Source organism: Pezoporus wallicus, unplaced genomic scaffold, assembly GCF_028554395.1.
Source record: "Pezoporus wallicus isolate ANWC-B61680 ecotype Strahan unplaced genomic scaffold, APGP_CSIRO_Pwel_v1 contig_6155, whole genome shotgun sequence".
Taxonomy (NCBI): domain Eukaryota; kingdom Metazoa; phylum Chordata; class Aves; order Psittaciformes; family Psittacidae; genus Pezoporus; species Pezoporus wallicus.
This window is the reverse complement of record NW_026637610.1, coordinates 546,073-560,710: the sequence shown is the minus strand read 5'-3', so window position 1 is coordinate 560,710 and position 14,638 is coordinate 546,073. Positions and strand designations below refer to the sequence as shown.

Sequence of the window (14,638 nt, the reverse complement as noted above, 5' to 3'; positions counted from 1 at the left end):
CTTCCCGTTTAAGTTCTAACCCATTACCCCTTGTCCCGTCACTACAGTCCCTAATGAAGAGTCCCTCCCCAGCATCCCTATAGGCCCCCTTCAGATACAGGAAGGCTGCTAGGAGGTCTCCATGCAGCCTTCTCTTCTCCAGGCTGAACAGCCCCAACTTTCTCAGCCTGTCTTCATACAGGAGGTGCTCCAGTCCCCTGATCATCCTCATGGCCCTCCTCTGGATTTGTTCCAACAGTTCCATGTCCTTTTTATGTCGAGGACACCAGAACTGCACACAATACTCCAAGTGAGGCCTCACAAGAGCAGAGTAGAGGGGCAGGATCACCTCCTTTGACCTGCTGGTCTTGCTCCTTTTGACGCAGCCCAGGATACGGTTGGCTTTCTGGGCTGCAAGCACACGCTGAAGTTGGTTCATGTTCATTTTCTCATTGACCAACACCCCCAAGTCCTTCTCCACAGGGCTGCTCTGAATCTCTTCTCTGCCCAACCTGTAGCTGTGCCTGGGATTGCTCTGACCCAGGTGTAGGACCTTGCACTTGGCATGGTTATACTTCATAAGGTTGGCATCAGCCCACCTCACAAGCGTGTCGCAGTCCTTCTGGACGGCATTCCTTTCCTCCAGTGTATCAACCGAACCACACAGCTTGGTGTCATCCACAAACTTGCTGAGGGCGCACTCAATCCCACTGTCCATGTCAGTGACAAAGATGTTGAACAAGACCGGTCACACACTGATCCCTTAGGGCCACCACTCGTTACTGGTCTCCAGCTGGACATTGGGCCATTGACCACAACTCTTTGTGTGCGGCCATCCAGCCAGTTCTTTATCCACTGAGTGGTCCATCCATCAAATTGATGTCTCTCCAGTTTAGAGACAAGGATGTCGTGTGGGACAGTGTTGAACGCTTTACACAAGTCCAGGTAGATGACATCAACTGCTCTACCCCTGTCCATCAGTTCCGTAGCGCCATCATAGAAGGCTACCAAATTGGTCAGGCAGGATTTCCCCTTAGTGAAGCCATGCTGGCTGTCACCAAGCACCTTGTTGATTTTCATGTGCCTTAGCATGCCTTCCAGGAGAATCTGCTCCAAGATTTTGCCAGGCACAGAGGTGAGACTGACTGGTCTGTAATTTCCCAGGTCATCCATTTTCCCCTTCCTGAAAATGGGGGTTATATTTCCCTTTTTCCAGTCGTTGGGAACTTCACCTGACTGCCATGATTTCTCAAATATGATGGCCAGTGGCTTTGCAACTTCATTCCTCAGCTCCTTCAGACCTGCAGGTGGATTTCATCAGGACCCATGGACTTGTGCATGTTCAGGTTCTAAAGATGGTCTCGAACCAGATCCTCTCCTACAGTGGGCCCAAGGTCTTCATTCTCACAGTCCCTGCGTCTTCCTTCTATGACTTGGGTGGTGCAGTCGGAGCCTTTGCTAGTGAAGACTGGGGCAAAGAAGTCATTAAGAACCTCAGCCTTCTCCAAATCCAGGGTAGCCAATTCTCTGGATAGCTTCCAGAGAGGGCCCACGTTGTCCCTAGTCTGTCTTTTATTCGCAACATCTTCCTCTATTACCTGAACAGCAGCCTGAGTTACCAGCTCCCAAACTAGACCATGTATTTTGTGGATAGAGGAGCATTACAGAGCCTCTTGAGGAATTCCTGGTATTGGAGTGCTGGAGAAGATTAGCATTGCTGCTAAGGATTCACTGCTTTTAGAAGATGAAGCTTGTAAACCACACTGGCATTTTTTTTTTGCCACTTAGGAAGCTCTTTTAGGTAACTAAGATGATGGGTGCAGAGGGGAAGTATTTTGTGGGAACTTTTCTGTCAGTTCAGTTGCCTAAGACAGCTCAAAATGGAGTGAGATGAATATCAAAGTTATTGCAAGGGGGGCTGTGATTGTAGTGTAGCTGAATTTAGGAGAGGATGGAGAAGGAGGGCGTGGGACTACAATAGTGGTTCAGCTGTCTCATTAAACCATGCCATGACACTGATTATGCATAGGGACTGTAGGTTAAAACTGGAGGTATTTCTCTGTGTTTAATTGGATTAACTATGAAAATCAATTCCACAGGTTATCTTAATTTTGGCAGTTCCTAATTTTGAGATTGTCTTTTTGACAATTAACATATGTTGCCAAGACCATAGGTAATTTAGTTAAAGTGTTTTGGGATTAGAATTAATTAGAATTGATTTGCAGAAGTTCCTATGCCTATAGATATCTTGCCATCTTTTCTTTAGAGTGGATGCTGGAAAAATTCATTATCACCGAAGAGTATTGGACAGAAATGGTCTCATAACAATGCAGTCCCACGTCATAAGACTACCAAGTGGATCACAGCAACACTCAATTCTTCTGCTTCTGACTCGCTTTCATGTTGATAGGTATGTGCCAGTCAGGTGTTTTAAAGATCTCCTGACTAGATTTTGACCTTTTATGATGATGGAAGATTGCTCTGTTGTCACAGAACCATCACAGTTTCCCGCTATTGACTCTTCTCAATCTCTTCATTACCTCCTTTTCTGAATGCTGGGCAGTTTAAAACTTACTTGTCTTGGAGCTGTATACAGTAAGGGTATTCTAGTTCCTCTCACCTTCCTGCATAAACCTAACTCTTCATATTGTGGCACTAACCTTTCTGTTAATTTTGAGTGTTCTCACTTCACATGCATCTCTAATAGATTTTTTTGTTTTCCTGTCTTCGTTATGATTAAAACTTGTACTTCCGTGGATTGCCAATGAAGCAACAGCCTGGGCTAGTCACTGTTACCTCAGTTGAAGTCTCTTCTTAGTGCTATTCACAGAAGCAAAAACCCTGTAATTTCTAAAACCATCTGAGAACACTTCAGCATGCTTTCCCTAGCGAGTGACCTTTTGTAAATGTACAACTCGTGTTTAGAAAGCTTGTATGCATGCTTACATGTAAAATCATTTTCTTGGTTAGGAGGAGCAAATACGATATTCTGATGGAGAAACTCTCAAGTATGCTAAGTGCTCGTTCAAACCAGATGGAGACATTAGGAAACCTGAGGGAAGAACTGGTGAGATTCATTACTCTTTCAAATTCTCACTAATGTAGAATCATGATGAGAGGTATCAAAGGCAGTGATTTGTACTGCCTGATTTTTTAAGTTGCACAAAATTTGGAGGTAAAATATTAAAAGAAGGATCTTAAAAAGCTACTAGATCAAGTTGCTGTTTGTCATAAGGAAGGAGTTCTGTTCAATCCACAGATTCAGAAAAGTTCGTCAGTGGATATCATTATGCAATTCTGACTTGCAGTGCTGCTGCTGATTTGGACAGTAGAGTCAGAGGGTAGAACACACTCCAGAAGCCTCTTGTGCTCTGCCTGGTGTCTGCACTAGCAGGATTTAAGATCCTTCTTTAATATCCTACCCCACAATACTGTGATATAAGAAGAGGCAGTATGAATGTCTTTGGTACTAATCGCCTACAGGTGAGACTTTGGCTACAATGACTTTTGTCATTTCTCTTTGTGTTAGGGTCTTTGTGAAAGAACCTTCAAACGTCTGTATCAATATATGATGAATGCTGGCCTAGCCAAGGTAGTATCCATCCCATTACGAGACATACACCCTGGTGGAGGACCCTACAAGACAAAGAAAGGTAGCTAGAATCATGTCTTTGCTTTCTTTTTTGTGTAATTACATTGATACCATTCTATCTATAAGCTTCAAATATTAAAAGATGTGTAAGTGAAAATCTGCCTATGCAATTAATATGGAGAAATGTATTAATAAAGCTAGAATACTGCAGCCCACTTGAATTAGGCGTTTGTTCCAGGTTTTTAAGAAATGACTGGAGTCAAGTTTGCTGTATATCAGCTTAAGCTGTTTCAGTTGATTGCGACTCCTAATAAAACTGCTTACACCAGTACAGAGAGCAGGAACAAAGAGCAGTCTGCTGACCTTTCTGGAGGTTTGCAAGAACTGCTGATAACTTCCAAACATGTAGTGGAAAGACAAAGATGAGCAGAAAAACATGAAGAGAGGAAACTAAAGGGAGCAACTGCTCTCAGAAAAACATGCAGATAAAACTTGCATGGGGAAAAAACTACAGGAAGTAATTACAAAAAGCATGAGGAAGGATGGTATCACCAATTCAATGAATACTAAAGGAAATCTAAATCAAGTCTTTAATTACAGAAAATCCCAAGAGTCAGATTTTCAAGAGTTAAAAAGAAAATAGTCTAAAACAGTGTGGGTTTTTTTCAGAGATGAAGTGAACTATTTGTGAAAATAAAAAAAGAATCTGATACGAACTAAATATTGCAAATTGCATAGGAGTGATCATAAAGGAAGAAGTACAAGTGTCAATAAAAATATGAGCACTCTGAGAAGACAAAAGTGATGCCAGTTACAAAGACTTGTATTAAGGCTTTTGATTAAAACAACAAATTCCTTCAAATATTTTAAGTTTGAGGGAGGGAAATCCCTCTTTTTAGGGAAATTGTATTACGGACAAATAGAAGCAACAGCCAAAAGTAGGTACAGCTTCTAGCATGGTTCATAAAGAAATCTATCACTTCATACTGAGTAAATAAGAGAGTGATTGAATAACTTCAGTTGGCACAAAATACGCAGGTTCATCTCCTTCCCTTGATATCAGAGGGAGTTTTACACAAGAGAATTTAAGTTCATAGTTTCAGGAAGGCAGTAGAGATCATAAAAAAAAAATATTCGAGAATAAGAATAAAATAAAATACATGGGGAAATTATAATTAATTTTTACGAAATACCTGTTGTACATAGTTAATGTATTCTAGTTTGAGCAAGTGTCTCAGTATACAGAGACTTGCACAACAGGGGTAGCTTTAGTCACACTGTTGAGCATAGTCATCGACAAAAAATTATTTTCTCTCTTAGACTGTCTTCGAGTGGTGTTACACCAGGTTGAATTTGGTTTTACTTCCTCACACTGACGTGCAGAGATGTTCTAATGAGCTAAATACACTTGCAAATAGACCACAAAAGACAAGATAGTATCCCTAAAAGAGTTTATAATCAGTAGTAAGAACATTTAACTTCCAATTAAACTATTTACTTAAAAGACAAGAAAACACAAGTCCGTTTATAAGCTTAGTGGCAAGCCACAAAGCAGTAGGTGATCCAGGTTTGTCAGAGATTGGCATGATGGCAGCTGCATTTACTACTTAAGGTCATCAGAAATATGCCACTTGATGAATCTTTCACTTGAATGGTAATTTCATCTTGCAGACTAAAAAGCTGAAAAGCCACACAAATGCCTTAAAGACCACTATGTATTAAACTGTGATGAATTAATAATAGCTGATTTTCATTGGAGATCAAGATAGTTTAATCTCTGAAGTTATACAGGAAAGCAGATAGAAATATGTGGAATGCACTCAGGACAACAGCAGAACATTTGCTATGGGAAGCACGTTATTAGCGAGTAAAAGCTAAAGTAAAAGGAATTTGTGTTTTGCTTTGTGGGTTTGGTTTGGTTTTTTTGGGGAAGTGGTGGGGTTTTGTTTTCAAATACCGCTTCAAGTGAAAACTAGTAGGCTGTAGAAATACAGAGGACATAATAACAGTGCCTGCAGCCCTACCACAATGTCAGCATTTAATTACTACCCTAAAACAGTGTCTTAGAATACTGGCAGGAAAAGGATTCAGATGGAGGAAAAATAATGGAATCATCTGTCCTGGTGCTCAGTCACATGGTTAAATTACTGTGGATTAACTTCATGTTGGCTAAGCTTCAGTAAGTGATCAGATACATGCATAAGATAAAATTCATTAGCTGTAACCTCAATGACTTCAGCCAAGCTTTCACCTGGCATTTTTCACAGCAGGGGAGTACAAGAGGAGCAGAGATGGCTGTAGCTGTTTCCACCCACTGCTGCAGGATGAATTGGCTACTTCTGCAGTAGCTGCTGAATCACTGCAGCTTGATAAGCTGGCAGTGTGCAGTAACCTGGTTGTAGTTTACTACCAGTCTCTTAAATTGTTCAGCAGGAGCAAGGTGATGCTGATGATTGTAGGTCAGGGACCAGAATTGCTGCAGCTTGCCTGAAGTCATCTGTCCCCACTCTACCCTTCTGGGGTCTCATAGAAAAGTAGGTGGAGAGTTACTACAGCACAGCAAGTGCACATTAACATGTTAAGATGTGGAATTTGGTCATGTATGAGATTCTAGTGGCTGGTGGGCAGTAGTAGGTTCTGGTGTATGCTTCCACCAACATGCATGCACACAAATACAGAAGAACGTGCAAGGACAAACAATAAACTGACAGTTATTTTAGGTCCTGTGAATATTAAATATTGGGAACTTGCAGCAGGACTTGGTAGGGCCCAGCAACTTGTACCCACTTTGATCATTTGCTGAGGAAAGGCAATCCTGTGTTAAGGGGCAGTTTTGCATCCAGGTAGCTTACTGTATGGATTCTGTATCTTCGAATGTATGGGTTTATTTCATTATATGACTTGCATTTATAGAAAGTGAGTCTGTAGAGGGAAAAAAAGGAGTGTTCTTATACCCAGTGAGTGATCTCACGGTCACGGATGTGCTCTGAAGATGTAGTACGGTGGGTCAACAGTTAACCCTTTAATTGATTTATTTATGCTTTTGAAATTTCTCCTGTTGGGCAGCCCTAATGGTGATGTGCATATGAAGGTTTAGAGCACCTCAAATTCAGCTAGGCGGTATTTTGGCAGATTTGTATATAGGGAAAAGCTGCTGCCACCCTTTCCTAGAAATAAACAGTTGTCTTTGATCATTTATTCCCCATTCCCCTGCTAGTTATTCATGTTGCTGAAAAATAAAATGATTTAAATACATGCACCACCCCCTGCATTTTGTTAAGAGTTGTTACTAACATTCGTGTTCACAGGGACTGATGTCATGGTCCGTTGCCTGAAATTAGTAAAGGAATTTAAAAAGAAAATGGAAGAATACCACGATGATGATGAAGAAGAGATCATCACAAAAGCTGTTCAGCCTGTGGATATTGTTTGCGAAAGGGATATGCTCACCCAGGCTTATGAGCTAAGTAGGTGATGTAGTAGGACATCCTAAGATTTTTCCCATTCCCTTCTTACTCCTTGTATGTATATAAGAAAGGAGTTTGGTGTTTTTGTTTGGGTTTGGTTTTTTTTTAAGTTCTGGTTGCTCTTTAAATACTGGGAATTGTCAAGTTTTCATGGAGAAGATTAGCTTTATGTTCAAATTAGATTGAAGCTATAGGTGCTGCCTTAGCCTTCCTGGAAGCTTACCGATACCACTCAAATAAAACAGCGTGGCAAAACCAGGATGTTGTGGTGGGGTGGGAAAAGATTCTGAAGAAAATGGTGTTCCTCCTTCTTCTATCTCTTTTCATTTCATAATGGAGAAACTAATAACTAACTATGGACAGCTGTCAGGGGAAAAATTCACCCCTGCTTTTAATCTGAAGCTATCGCCTTCAAACCTCATTCTGCTGGGGCACTGTTTCAGGTAAAGTCGTGTTTTATGACAGTATTTGACTGTATATTGTATTTGTCTGTGAAAATATCTTTAGTGAGGAATGTTACAATATATAATTCTGGCATATTCAGTTATTCAGAGCAAATATAAATGTATATACAAAAACATGTATATACAATTGCATAAAATTATTTCTCTGAGATTTGTTTTCCTTTCTGAAACAGTTGAAAGTAGGGGAACCAAAGGTATTTCTCAGGCAGAAATTCGCTTGGCTATGAATGTGGGGAAGCTAGAATCAAGGATGCTGTGTCGTCTTTTGGAGAGGTACAAAGTTGTCAAGGTAAGATGCTTATTGAAACTGGAAATACAATTGTGGTTACTGCGGTAATGTGTTATAACATTGTTAACCTCAAACAATAGAAACAGCAGCGATTTAAGAATTGACAGTGAAACAGTCCTGATAAGATTGAAAAGCGTATGACTGCAACTGAGGAAAAGGTATATAAGACCTAAGCATTCAAAAAGCATTAGGATTGTAACCTTCTGTAGTCTGAGGGCTAAGCCTAGTTGTTAGAAGGTAGCATATCTGCTCCTCTAGCATACCTTTTCTTTATTGTTTCCTAGTCAGCTGCCTTGACATCTAATAGCAATAGCTGGCTGACCCACACATACAAGTATTTTACATTGGTTTGTGACTGGATGCTTAAGTAATAAAGAGCATGGGGAAGAATGCACATGGCCCCATATTTTCTGTCTGTATGGAACACGCATTCTGGTGAGCCACACCAGCTGGTGGGATTCTGTTGGATGCTGCTTCACAGCATTACAGAGAAACACTGTTCCCAGCACCATGACACAGGTCTGCCCTCCAAAAAGAGATGGGGCAGAGAAACTGGTCTCAGCCCTGCTTCACCTGTCATTTGGACCTAAGTAATTACCTAAGTAATTCACTGTACAATCAGTGGTAACCCAAGTGACCTGGGGGGGGGGCTGTTATTTCATGAGTTGAGATTTTTCTCAACTCAAAATATTCTCTTTGCTTAATTTGTGGCTCCAGGACTTCTATTTTGCAAGATTCTCTACTGAAAGGTCTTGTTGGAGACCCTTTGTACTTTTAAAATCATTCATCTATTTGCTTTTTGAAAATACCAGTGAATTCTGGGAAAAAAAGTTTCTTCTTTTAGAGGTTATGATGATGAAACTCATTATTTTGAGATTTTTTTTTATTTGAACAAGATGAATTTTGTTGAAACAAAATTCATCTGTCATTTCTCACATGCACCCATCTGCCCCTTTTCATAAAGGCAGGATAATTGCTATCTCCCATCGATAGAGAATATTTTTACTAAGAGCTTGTCATTTGGGAAAAGGTTCTGTAGAATTAAAAAAAAAAAAAAAAACAACAAACCCTATATAGGATATCTAAAATTTTTTTATTCTGAATATATATAGTTTGTTCTTCCTTAGACTTTTCTACATCCCACATACTGCAGGCACTTCATTCTAGTATGCAGGTAACGCAGATTGATTTCTTTTTCAAGCTTGGTGTTTCTTTTGATTTTTGTATGTTAGGGTGAGTCCACATTTTTGTTATTTAGAAAAAAAAAAGGAGAACACCATGATATATTTTAATGTCAGTCAAGAGCAGTTAGAAAACTTTTTCACTGTTGATGTTGAAGACCACTGCAAGAATGGAGAAATAAGGTGGAAAATAACGTTCCAACTGTTCCCTTAGGGTTTTATGGAGGATGAAGGTCGGCAAAGGACAACAAAGTATATTTCATACATTTTTGCAGAGGAGAGTGATTTAAACCGTCAGTTTGAGAGAGAGAAGGCTAGGAGTGAGCAGCTAGCTACTGTTACTTTGGCTCCAGTGCCAGGAGATTCCCCACCTGCAGAAGATGTGTCTCCAGGAGAAGATGATACTTTGGTCTCTGAGTCTGACAATGAAGAAGAAGGGAAAGGTGGCAAGAAGAGAAGAAAAGGTCAGAAGGCCAACTCTGGTTCTCCATCGAAATTAAGTTTCCAAGATGATACCCATCAATCAACACCAGCTAAAGGTAGAGTATGATTTTGAAATTTGGGGGAACCTTACATTTTTCTTATGGATCCTTTTATTAAAGAAAAAAAATATGCTGTAAGCCTCCATTAAAGCTTTTGGTCATATATTTATCTTTGCACTTACTTGATTATTTCCAAGGGTTTTTTATGCTCTCTTTCCCCAGAATTGTTACATTTTGGAATTCTCTAAGTAGTAATGTCTGGAGATTCTCAGGGCTGAAGTGTGCTCTGATACTTGTGTATCAAATATTGTTTATGGTTATCAGTAATCACTGAAAAGATAATTGCTTCTCCTTACCCCTGTACCATTTCTTCTCCTCTTCCCCATGCAAATGAAATGGGCTCACACACCATACTGCTTGGATGTTCACTTTTCTTTCTTATGGTGTAAAGGGCTGAAATGATTCTGCAGAGGGTCAGACAAATTCTGAAACTGTTGCAAGAAAGGAGGCAGGATTGCGTGGCTAAAAGCCAGCACAGTGTGGAGATCGTGCTAGCTAGCAGTAAGGTTGGCTTATGCGGCTGGAAGAACAGCATCCTTGGGTAAATTTTGTATCTGCCTTGGGTGTTCTGTGATGAACTGAGAAGGTATCTGTCATAGCTTCTCTCTTTCAGAATATCTTACAGCTCTGGCTGTGCCCATTAGAGAGCACCATCTTCATAGAGCTTTAGCTTTAAAGTCCTTGAAGACTTTAAAATGGATTTGGCCATATTTTGTCTTTCTTGAAATATTTTCTTTCCTCCTCACTAAGGAAAAAGACAGGCTCTGCCTCATTAAAACACATTATTTCATTCCACTGGATGTGTAAATGTCATCTTAGGTGTGGGAAATGGCACAGGAGCTGACAGGAACATAAAAATTCTTCCCCTTTTAGCACCAGGGTTTTTTTTTTCACTTGGAAATGTCTGGTATTGAGCCTTAGATGTGTGCAAAATGTATTTATTCATGCACTGACGTAGACCTTCAAGTGGGGTGAGTATACATAGAGTAATATGTCTGAGACCAGATAAGATGATAACTGACTGCTTTCAGCAGCAGTGGGCTTGGGATGCCTTGACCCATAGCCTTACTCACCTAAACGTATTGTAACAAATATCTTGTTCCTTAAGCTAATTGCTTCGTCTTTCTTTAGCTATTTGGAACATCTTAATGTGAAAGCTACCATCCTTTTGGGACGTATGTTTAAGAGGATATGGTGGTTTATTTTTTAATTTTCTTTATTTTAACTATTTGTATGTTCCTATAGCTTGTCTGTGAAACTCCAAGGGAAAAAAGGAGAACAGATCATCATTTCTCTTGTAGATTATCTTTGGAGTAATACTAAATCCTTGTCCTCATTCTGCTTTGAGTCAGAGAAGTCAGGTTTCTGGCAGAACTTGAGAATCTTTGTGACAGAAACTCTCCTTTCTTCAGACAGCAGTTTCTGGATAAGCTAATCTGGCATTTCGTGGTCTTCTATGCCTGCTATGAAGAGGCTTCTGCATGAAGAGAATTACCTGATGACAGGGAGCTCACTTTTTAAAAACTTTTCATTTTGAAGGCTGAATGCAGTCATTCATTGTCAAACCACTGCTTCCAGCAGCGTAGAAGAATAGGTGAAAAATGTAGCGAATGCTTTTAAGTGCAGTTACCTGCATTGTGGATGGGGGAATGCCTTTTATAGCAAGAGAAGCTGAACATTTACAGGGCATCATGAGAGCAGAATAATTACAAGGCTGTTCGCTCTTAAACCAGGCTCAAAGCCAACAGCCGTGAAGCCTCCGGGGAAGAAGCTGCCTTCCCCTCTCATTCTTGAAGAGCCCGATGAGATCCCAGACAATGTTTTGGGGGAGAGTTCTACTTTGGAAACTCTAAAGCAGGAGTCCAATCTGTCAACATGTGCTCTTTCCACTGATGAAGATGGGGATGGGGATGTGGCTGTGGTGGAGGAGGTCAGTCTTGAGGACCCTAAGGTAAGATCACATGTTTGAGTACCTTCTTGTTGGCACACCTGTCTGAGCTAAGTTACGCACTTTTACAGCAAGCCTTCAAGCTATAGTTTTGTATTAATTTATGGGATTGGGGTTTTGGTTTGGCTTTTTTTTTTTTTAACCTTTCCTTTTTGTTTATTTGAGGGTTTCATGATTTTTTTGTTCTTGGTGGTTTTTTTTGTTTTGGGTTTTTTAATTCACTGTCAAAGTACATTCATATTTTGGCTGCATTGGAGTTATAAGCAAAAGTTATTCCAGAAGATAGGAAGGTGGATGTCCTAAATACAGTTCGGGTTAGTTCCCTGTGCTCTCCAAATTCCATGTGTTGATTTAATGCATGTCATCACTTAACGTCTGCTGTGTACACAAGTGCTACATATCATCTGTTCTGTTCCCTGCCTGTGATAGGGAGGTAAAAGGTAACCCTCACGTGACTAATTTGTTACAAATAAATATACTAAAACTCAATTCCACAGTTGCTGCTGTGGGAGGAACCAGTGTTAGGCAGAAGACATTGAACAAGTTATGTAAAATTTGTATTTTGTCCATACTGTGCACTAGAAGACGTGTGGCCAAAAGAAGGAAAAGCGTTCCAAGGCTACCGCAGCGGAGAGACCTCATGAAACATACAGGCTGCTGAAGCGCCGCAATCTCATTGTAGAAGCTGTTCGAAACCTCCGGCTAATTGAAAGCTTGTTCACGTGAGTCCCTCTGAAAACAGTGTCCAGGGGGCCTGATGCATTTTGGTAGTAGAAGCACTACTTCAGCAAGCAATCTGTGTGCTTATTCCAGTGGTGCTGTTTCTTGTCCCTGATGCAACTCTAATGTTGGACATGATGGCACATGAAAGGTGGGGGGGGGGCTACAGTTATACTGAATCTTAAAACAGCTGTTTGGAAGCAGTAACAGTTCTTTGCAGATAATTACACAAGTGAATTTTTATAGAGTGCATGTCCCATAAACAGAGATTGGAGAACTTTTGTCTCTGTTCACAATATGCTGGTGTTTGGGGCCACATAGTAAGATACAGCACTTCCCTGCTTGAGGATTCTGTCATCTGCGTAGGTTTTATCTCTGCATGGCTTCAAAAACTGTTTGTGTTTTATTCTGTCATGGACTGCAGAGGTTCATGATGTCAATCAGTCATTCAGTGATCACGAGGATTCTATCAGGGTCCTGAAAGTGTGCTTTTCTTTTCAGTTTTGAGTGGTACAGTTCTGTGTCTTCTCCTGACTTGCTTTGTCTGGATTAAAGATCCTTCCCTGAATTTTACAATGTTTTTCAGTCTTCTAAGATTCACCACCAAAGAGAAATCAAAATTCTGGTGCTCTTCTGGAGTCCCAGCTTCCAAATTGGCAGGAATTTAGTATAGGAATTATAGGTAAGAAATCATAGCCTTATTCTCCTCTGGTTTGAGAATTTTGAAACCATCTGTCACCTAGTTCAATTGCAGATGTTATAAATTTTTAAAGTGTTATAAAATTAGAGCCTTGTCTTCTGGCACCAGCCTCATCACCCATTGATCTAGTCTCATCCAAGCATGAGATGAGAAAATAGCTCAGCTCTCTGCTTTCCCTTTTAGTGCCGCCCACAGATAGGTCACAGGTTTCTTCAGCACTGATGAAGGTTCTGCCCCTCCCCAGTCTCTGTGAAGGAGATTTGCTGGGTCCTCACTCCAATTATGTTAGTTACCAGGATGTAGAAAAGAAAATGAAAACAAGCAATAAGAGAGTAGGGTGTGAGTGAGCTCCTGCAGACTGCTGCAAAGGAAGAAGTGAGCTGGTTTCAAGTGATTGGGTATGTATATCTGTATTGTGAATACATGTGTAATTTCTGAACTCTGGATGCCACTAAGTAAATTCTTTCTGCCTCAAGTTGAACTGAGCTCACGAATAGAAATATAAAATGCATGTGTTTAATCACCACCTAAAAAAGCTGTAGCCTTTCCTAACCTTAGGGGGCCTGGATTCGTAATTACACTATAGACATAGATGGAGAAATCAGGCATCAAGAATCTGCTGTCATAAGAAGAGCAGTTCTTACAGTTCTTACCTAAAGAAGGAAGAGCTTGCTTACAAAGAAACTACCACTGAAATTTAAAGCTAAGTTAGTAATTTTTTACAGAAAAAGGGAAAAGTGAGCAGTAGTTGCTAGAAGTAGGGAAATACCCATTTTCCCCACATGCTCTTAGAAACTGCTCAAGCAGTTTGAAGCACTTCTGGACTTAAAATACAAGCTATTTTTTTGCATCTTTTAGACTTCAGAAGATGGTGATGGATCAAGAAAAGCAAGAAGGTGTCTCCACTAAATGCTGCAAAAAGTCTATCATACGACTGGTACAGAAGCTTGCACGAGAAGGGCTCCTCAAAGTCTATCGTACTACAGTCATTCAAGATGGCATAAGTAAAAAGGTGACTACACAAGCCCTGGAAGTAGCAGCAGCTTTTCTCACAACCTTCTGATTTATCAAAGTGGTTTTGGCCTTTTTACTGAAGTACATGGATGACTTCATTTTTTGTAGCAGAACCCACAATCAAGCTGCCCAGAAGCTACATGTCCCAAGCTAAGCTAGTGTGAAAACCCGATTAGTGCTTTCAATTATTGTGCTGCAGATAATTGTGAGACCAAGGAATAGTCCACAGATCAAAGTCTCTGAATCTCGCTTCTGAGAGGTTCTGCTACTTATCAGTTATGCAATTCAGGATTCTCTCCCTGCACTGTCAGGCTGCACCACAATTCTATTTAATCCCCTTTTGAAATCTAACAGCATATGAGAAATCCAGAAGTTGCCTTCTGAGTTGAGATTTATAAACATGATCTATTTTTTAAAAACAAAATTCACCGTTACTGAGGTTTGTAGAAGTAAAATGTCTGTAAATGTCAGTTGTAGAGCTGAGGCTTGTCATTGTAACTTAGTGTGAAACCTTCATAAGCAGGCAGAGAATCTGTTGAAAATTACCTGATGCACAATTACTGTAGGGCATATATGAAATCCCATCTGAATTGCGTCTGCACTTTCAGCAACAATATGTATTAGTTTGGCCTTCTGATGTATGGCTTTTCATTTATTCCTTTCATTCTAATATTTGCAAATGAGGTGTTTATTGCCCAAATATTCTAGATTTTAAAAATGAAAAAACTGAGGCTTTAGAGAT

At 40.2% G+C, this 14,638-nt stretch overlaps 1 protein-coding gene across 3 annotated transcripts in view; it reads left to right on the top strand.

The window, feature by feature from the left end:
• The window catches only part of GTF3C1 (general transcription factor IIIC subunit 1), a 41,648-nt gene that overhangs the window by 2,127 nt on the left and 24,883 nt on the right, over positions 1-14,638 (top strand). For 2 of the 3 annotated variants that reach the window (XM_057406582.1, XM_057406580.1), the window contains exons 4-12: positions 2,246-2,389; positions 2,950-3,046; positions 3,509-3,632; positions 6,880-7,038; positions 7,676-7,791; positions 9,187-9,511; positions 11,248-11,465; positions 12,045-12,184; positions 13,741-13,894. In XM_057406582.1, the coding sequence (XP_057262565.1) occupies positions 2,246-2,389; positions 2,950-3,046; positions 3,509-3,632; positions 6,880-7,038; positions 7,676-7,791; positions 9,187-9,511; positions 11,248-11,465; positions 12,045-12,184; positions 13,741-13,894 (1,477 nt within the window). The remainder of the gene's footprint in view (positions 1-2,245; positions 2,390-2,949; positions 3,047-3,508; positions 3,633-6,879; positions 7,039-7,675; positions 7,792-9,186; positions 9,512-11,247; positions 11,466-12,044; positions 12,185-13,740; positions 13,895-14,638) is intronic. The other variant, XM_057406581.1, reaches the window with a different exon arrangement.